This window comes from Mercurialis annua, linkage group LG2 (genome assembly GCF_937616625.2).
Source record: "Mercurialis annua linkage group LG2, ddMerAnnu1.2, whole genome shotgun sequence".
NCBI lineage: Eukaryota > Viridiplantae > Streptophyta > Magnoliopsida > Malpighiales > Euphorbiaceae > Mercurialis > Mercurialis annua.
In genome coordinates, this window is record NC_065571.1 from 46,377,957 (window position 1) to 46,385,510 (window position 7,554).

Sequence of the window (7,554 nt, forward strand, 5' to 3'; positions counted from 1 at the left end):
AATCATGCGCTGTTAATGAAGCTTGGATGGCAGATTTTGACAAGTAAGGGTAAGTTTTGGGTTGAGGTCCTGAGAGCGAAGTATAATTTTGATGTTGATAATTCCTCTAGCCTTAATAAAATTTCAGGTGCATCTCATCTTTGGAAGGCTTTGAATAAAATTTGGCCAAAAGTGTGTGAAGGAGTGAGATGGGGTCTCGGTAACGGTTCTAAAATTCGCTTTTGGTTGGATCCGTTGCTCGGTAATAATACTATCCTTTACAGTGTTGCAAACGGTGAAGTTCCCAATTCGTACATTGACTTAACGGTTAATGCTTACGTCGATGTCAATAGAAATTGGTGGTGGGAGAAGTTCTCTTATCTGCTGCCTCATGGGTGGATTATCAAGATAGCCAACTTTATTCCTCCAAATCAGAATTATGGAGAGGACTTGAAATTCTGGAGCCACTCTTCTTCAGGTCAGTTTTCAACTCATTCTGCCTATAATTCTTTGGAGATGTCTAAGTGGAATGACAAAAGTAGCGTTTGGAATATAGTTTGGAGTTGGCCAGAGCCAGATCGTATTCGCCATTTGCTTTGGCTTATTTTCCACGAGAAGCTTATGAGTAATATGGAACGTGTTCGTCGTCATATGTCGATTGATAAGTCATGTACCCGCTGCTATGCGTTAGAGGAAGATATAGAGCATATTTTTAGAGGTTGCCTTTATGCCAAACAAGTTTGGGCTCGGCTTATTGATGTTTCTGTTAGGAACAAGTTCCTCTCTTTGGATTTTAAAGATTGGTTAGTTTGTAACCTGTCAGGGAAAGAGAATTTTAGCAACAAAGCAGATTGGAGTTGTATCTTTGGTATAGCTTTATGGAAGATTTGGAATTGGAGGAATAATTATGTGATTGGTAATCAGAAATCGTCGGTTAGTCAAGCAGTTTCAGATATTGCTCATCATGCTGATTATGTTTCTCGGGCTAGAGTTCACCGTCACAGTATCGTGGGCTCTTGTGTTGAAAGGCGGAATGTTCAAATTGGTTGGAGTTTCCCCCCTATGTAGTGGACCAAATTAAACACTGATGGAGCTTTTTCATCTGTTACTGGCATAGCGAAAGCAGGAGGGGTCCTCAGAAATGAATTGGGGAGATGGACTGCTGGTTTTTCAGCTACTTTGGGCAAGGGATCGGTGCTTCTTGCTGAATTTTATGGTATGTATCTTGGGCTTCAGTTAGCTTGGAAGATGGGTTTGCATAAGATAATTCTTGAGGTGGATAGTAAAATGGCAGTGGAGAAGATCTTAAATGGAGCAGATGTAGCAGAGTTCTCAAACATTGTCAATGCTATTCGGGAGTTGATTAATAGGAGCCGAGAAGTTAAGTTGAGCCACATTTACAGGGAAGCGAATTTCGCAGCGGACCATCTTGCTTCGATTAGTGACGACTATCTTTTTGGCTGTATTTATCATGACAGCCTGCCTTCTAGTCTTAAGCCTTGGATCTTGCATGATTTATATGGCATTTCTTATGATAGGAATATAGTTTCCTAGTTGTTTTAGGCTTTGCCTCTTTCGCTTGTACCAAAAAAAAGAATTAAGTGTGAGGATGTTTAATATGAGTATAAATACTCATATTTTTTATGTGTTTCCTGCTGTTATTTGTGCAATTGTCGTTTATTTTGGAGCATTTTATGTCTCATTATTGTTTATATTGTGCAATATCGAAGAGTTTCAGGTTTAATTGGAACATTCCAGGGGTTAGTGAAGCATCGAGCATTAATTAACTGTCAAACGAAGCGATATAGGGAGTTTTCAGTAGCTCGACATCGCAAGATTTAATTCCTACAGATGCGCACCTTCATAAGGAAGAAACATAAGGAGCATCTCTACCTATAGAGTCTCATGCTCGCGAGCTTGAAGGAAGGAACCTCGCTTGTTGGTAAATTAAACTGATGAGACTTACAAGTTAATTGATTAATTTGATTAGTAATGATGTAAGAGTGAGTTACTTGTCGGTTAATTCAACTGATTAGACTAATTAAAAGTTAAATGACTCGAGAGAGCAGGACTTGGTACTTTTGAACAACCCAAATTATAAAACCGGTAAAATAGTCATATTTAATGACCCGAATAGAATAAGGACATTATCCAAATATTTCTTAGTTTTAATTTACAATTGTTTTGAATTCTTTTAACTTAATCAAATTTACTTTTTGTCCGCTAAACAACTTGAAATTGAATTGATTTGGAATTTAAAATCTATGTCTCTTGTGAAACTAATAACCGGACTTCACTGTCTTTTATTATTTGTGTAGATTTTCCTATACTTGCGAAAATTTACCAACACTCGCCCTTTGTTTAGTCAGAATTTTTATATATGTACGAAAATTTACCAACACTCTTTCGTTTGGTCCGAAGAGTGTTTTTGAGGTGGTTTGTCAAACATTGGCAATGTTTTATCAGATATATTTACTATTAATTTTTTTAAGAGTTAATCTTACCAAATAGCACTATCTTTAGCGTTTTTTTCGATTTAAGCGCAATCTTTAAAACATCTCATTCATTAGTTTAACCTTTTCAAATTTTTCATTCTATAACCCGGTATATATTTTACGCTTTGTTTTTTTGTTAAAATGATGTTGTTTTTGATCGTACGGACGATCAAAACAACGTCATTTTAAGCATTTATACTAATATATGACATACAATGAAAAGTTGTGATATTAGTTGAGATGTATTAAAGGTTGGTCTTAAATCGAAAAAAACAGTCGTGCTATTTGATAATAATAAACCTTCTTTTAATATTATGTACCAACTTAGGGCCAATTGATCCTTTGTTCATTTTGCGCGTGTAATTTCTTTTTCTCCGCTTATCAGCCATTTTACGCATTGAATTGTAAGGTCATTTTAGGATGAAGAAAGGGAACATGTACGTACCAGGAAGATGGCTGTAAATGCTTATCCAACTCAGAAAATTGATGATCTCAAGCACACAGGTGTCTTACCAAAAACAAACATGGTGGCATCTTCTTTATTAATATTAATTTCTCCTCTAATAAAGCTCTATTTATCATGCAAGAACTTCCAAACAACTCTTCCAGTCGTCATCCTCCCCACTCTTCTAAAACTACACGTGTAACCATGTTCTTCATCATCATCTACTGCACTATGTGTCAAGAACCCGAAAGAAAAACCATATCTATAGAGCTCTCATTTAAGCTTTGATTTACTAAGCTCACCACCCAAGACGTTCTTGCTAGTGAAATCAGATTGGTTTGAGGATGGATTTGTTTAATACTGTGATGAATTGGGTGGTGCCTCCGGCAAGCTTGGTGATGTTGGCCTGTTCATGGCCAGCTTTGTTTTTTATAAATACGTGTGAGTGGCTTTACAGATCTTATTACAGTGAAGATATGGAAGATAAAGTTGTTATTATCACTGGAGCTTCTTCTGGCATTGGAGAGGTTAGTTTGTCTATTCATTTACTTTTATTCCATTATTACAATTATGTTCATTTTACTTGTAATTTGTTGTTGTGTGGTTATAAATGTGTTAAATGGTATCTTGTATTTTAGTTTGATAACTGCATATTCAGAGTAATTTTTCAACTTTGTGATCTTGTATGCAAAAATGCACTGCAATTTCATTTTTTAAACCAAATGTATTAGGCCCTTTACAAAACATGGAAACGTTCTATTATTTTTCTTAATTTTGTCAATATATGATTAGGATTGTTTAGTTTGTTGGCCTAAAATCATAGCAAAACTTGGTATTTGGGTTAGGCATATAGTGAATGAAATACATATGCTTTGAAACTTTCCTAGAAAATTAGCAGCTATTTTTCCAAAATATGCGTGGAGGTGGTTTTCTAGGATTGATTCCAAGAAATAATGGAGGAAAATGCATTGAAAAGAAAAGGTTAATCAACAAAGTCCTTGAGTACTAATGATCTGGTTCAAATTATACATATGAGTGGCCTTTCATATAATGTTGTACTGTCAATCAGCTATGACAATTGAGTCCTTTATCTATACCGTAATACTGTATATTATCCGGATAGAGGCATTATTTTAGAAAAAGAAAGTCATTTATATGTAGTGTTTTAAGAGTGAATAACATTATCTTGTGAAATATGATTTTTTATATAGAGACGAGGGAGCAGGGCATTGCATTTACATTCATTCTTTACTTTTCAGATGACCCTTATAGTTCTATTAGACATTTTTGTCAAGGCCTTTATCTGAATGACTAGTCGTGGCCACAGCTGACTCTTCGGCCGTATCCATTTCAGGACTTGGCCAGGTAAAGTAGTTAGAACTTGACCCTGTCCTAATAACTGATATGGAAGTTCTTGGCTATCTTCTAATTTCTCCAATGGATAACAAATTAGTCTGAGTCTCTTTAAGAAACGGGATCAGTATAAAATCTGCCCTCTATCTCCTTTGCGCTCTAGCTATGTACGCAGATGCCATAAGCTCATCCAGTTATTCTTCTTTATCGAAACCCTTTTGTGCACGTTGCGAGCTTCATATCTTGAAAATAAACAGTTAGTGTGAGATCACTAAGTGGGAACATAGAAGGCTGCTGGAAGTTGAAATCACTGTGTACTCAAAGTGTAAAAACAATAACAGCTCGAGAACTGTGTTTTATTTTAAATTTGTTTACTATTTTCGGCAGTGTTTATGAAACACTACTGCCTTGGATTGCATAACAAGCTGTGATGCTTATAAGTTCCTCGCATTCTTCATTCCATTTCTGTGCAGTAGCTAACCAAGCTTTACTTTTACAATATAGATTTTCCAGTTTAGTGCAACTCTTATCTGCTCTTTCTCAACTGTATGTCGACTCAATCTGGTGTTGTTCTTGAACTATTAAAATTCCTTCATGGTGAAATTTAAAAGATAAATTGATTGCAACAAATTACAATAAAATTAATTTAAGAGCTCTCAATCGTCCGAGCTAGGTAAAGGTATTGAGTTGGGATGCAAATTACACTACTATGACCAGAAAATCTTTATCTTGTATCACATCTTGCTTTAACATGTAGCAACTATCTGTGATCCTCATGAAAATTGAACATTAGTAGCATTATTCGAATTTACGGATTAATTTATTTTACCAAAAAGCTAGTAATATTTCAAAACTTAGAGTTCAATTTTATCCATATGCATGATTAATATTTTGATGCAACTGGTGTTGCAAGCTGGAATCCTTGCATTGCTTTTATAGAATCTCATGGAATTTGTTACTGTGATTTCAGCAAATTGCATATGAATATGCAAAAAGAAAAGCAAACCTTGTATTGATTGCGCGAAGAGAACTCAGACTCCGAGGGATCAGTGAGAAAGCTAGCCATATGGGTGCAAAGAATGTGATTTTTATGGCTGCAGATGTTGTCAAGGAAGATGATTGTAGAAAATTTGTTAATGAGACTATAAACTTCTTTGGACGCGGTATGTGTTCTTGTACCATTTTCAGTGAATCTATATACAAAAAAGATATACAAATGTTTATTTGCAAGATCATGTACAGAGATATCATGGAGAAAATAATTGTTCTCCTTTATGTGGTGAATTGGGAATAAGCTAAATCATGCAATCAAAATGTTTCTATAATACTTTGGTTTCCATGTCTTCTCATAATCTAAATCGAGACTAATGGATCTGCACATTCTATTACTGTCATTTTATTGCACAGTGGATCATCTGGTCAACACGGCAACCTTGGGTCATACGTTCTATGTTGAAGAGGTTACAGATACGGCTGTGTTTCCGCATTTGATGGTAATTAAGGCTTATAGGTCTCACGAATGATAATTGAAATAGACTACCTGGTGTGTGCTTGGTTTGACATTTATTAAGCCTTCAATATCGTATAACCAATTGCTGTTTCGCAGGACATAAATTTTTGGGGAAACGTGTATCCAACATTTGCTGCTCTTCCTTACCTTCATCGGACAAACGGGCGAATCATTATCAATGCAGCGGTTGAGAACTGGTTACCTCTGCCAAGAATGAGCTTATATGCTGTGAGTATGTTTCTTTAGATGTAATTTTTTTGTGGGGATTTTTTAAGTTGAACAAAGAGAGTACAAGTTTTGATAGGTTAAGGTTCGAGTTTGTTCAACTTTATCCCACTTGAGTTTTATAATCAGATCAGTAAACTACATAGCATTTATTTTGTTTGGTACCTTAGGAATTCTTGAAAGGAAATTGTGAACTGCTTTACAAGGCAGGTATTCAACCATTAAACTAATAACTGATTTTAACAAGCACAATTTTGTTTTGTCAAGCGTTTGTTGAAAGTTTTGAATCCTAACTACTTGACCAAGTGTATCACTATCTTATGATTATGGCTGATGGCGGACTTTATTTTTCCTCTGCGCTGACACTGATTTCGTGCGACATTCATTTCTAATTCCTTTTACTTTGCTAGGCTGCGAAAGCAGCTGTCGTGAACTTCTATGAGGCGCTACGATATGAAATGAATGGTGATGTTGGAATAACTATAGCAACTCATGGTTGGATTGGTAGCGAGATGAGTAGAGGAATGTTTAGGCTAGAGGAGGGTGCAGAGATGCAATGGATAGAAGAAAGAGAGGTAAGCCTATGCTTTATTAATCACATACATATTTCTCAACTTGACGAGCAAAAGAATCAATAATTATAGTACTAGTTTTATTTAGGAACCATATATCTGGAGCCGACATATGTAAATGAACAACAGCATCAATAATCATAGTACTAGTTTTATTGTTTAGGATCCATATATCTCAACTTGATATGCGTAAATGAGCAACATCATCTATAACTATAATACTACTTTTGTTATTTAGGTGCAAGCTAGTGGTAGTTCGGTGGAAGAATATGCAAAGTTAATAGTATCGGGAGCATGCCGAGGAGATCAGTATGTGAAGTTTCCAAGTTGGTATGATATATTCCTCCTCTACAGGCAGTTTGCACCAAATGTTCTCAATTGGACATTTCGGCTGCTGCTAGCCAGGCATAGTGCAAGACGAACTTCACTCGTCGGAACCGGAAGACCGACAATAGAAGGTAGCCCACCAAGGAAACTTCTTACAAGTCCTACAACCAAATCCCCAGCAAGTCCCATGCAAATGCAAAAACTGGAATAGAAGAGGTTTATAGTCTAAGGCAGTTGTGCCATATTTGGAACCTTTCTTAAGGTCTTGTTCATATACAATTTTTTTCTTGCATGAGTTTGTGTTTTTAGCGTTACATTTGAATTATTGTGAAATTTGGTGAATAAATGGGGCTTATTTTATGATTTCCTAATTCATTCTTGTAATTATGTTTTGTTACACAATTTGGTTTAAAAAAAGAAGGAAAAGAATTATATAAAGAAAATAAATAAGGAAACTAAAAATGAAAATGACCAAAAATTATTTTTGTTAACTTATGGTATTTAAAAACCACCTAACAAAATACAGACAAAGAAGCATTTCCCTCTGTTTTGAGATGGTCTTTTCTCTGTTTTTAGAGAGCTTTTTCTATGGACGTTACTACTCTTTGCCAATTTGTAATACATTCTGTAACACAAGTACTAACATAG

General features: G+C 35.5%; 1 protein-coding gene across 1 annotated transcript; it reads left to right on the plus strand.

The window, feature by feature from the left end:
- Positions 1–2,922: 2,922 nt before the first annotated feature.
- Positions 2,923–7,271, plus strand: LOC126669382 (11-beta-hydroxysteroid dehydrogenase B). Its single transcript, XM_050362835.2, has 6 exons — positions 2,923–3,446; positions 5,243–5,435; positions 5,680–5,765; positions 5,879–6,010; positions 6,418–6,582; positions 6,818–7,271. The coding sequence occupies exons 1-6, from the start codon at positions 3,264–3,266 to the stop codon at positions 7,115–7,117; spliced, it is 1,059 nt and encodes a 352-aa protein (XP_050218792.1). The 5' UTR covers positions 2,923–3,263; the 3' UTR covers positions 7,118–7,271.
- The last annotated feature ends 283 nt before the right edge of the window (positions 7,272–7,554 follow it).

Coding starts and splice junctions, on each gene's coding strand:
- LOC126669382 (XM_050362835.2), top strand. CDS start 3,264: ATGGATTTGTTTAATACTGTGATGAATTGGGTGGTGCCTCCGGCAAGC. Junction 6,011..6,417: donor CAAGAATGAGCTTATATGCT/GTGAGTATGTTT, acceptor TTACTTTGCTAG/GCTGCGAAAGCAGCTGTCGT. Junction 6,583..6,817: donor AATGGATAGAAGAAAGAGAG/GTAAGCCTATGC, acceptor TTTGTTATTTAG/GTGCAAGCTAGTGGTAGTTC.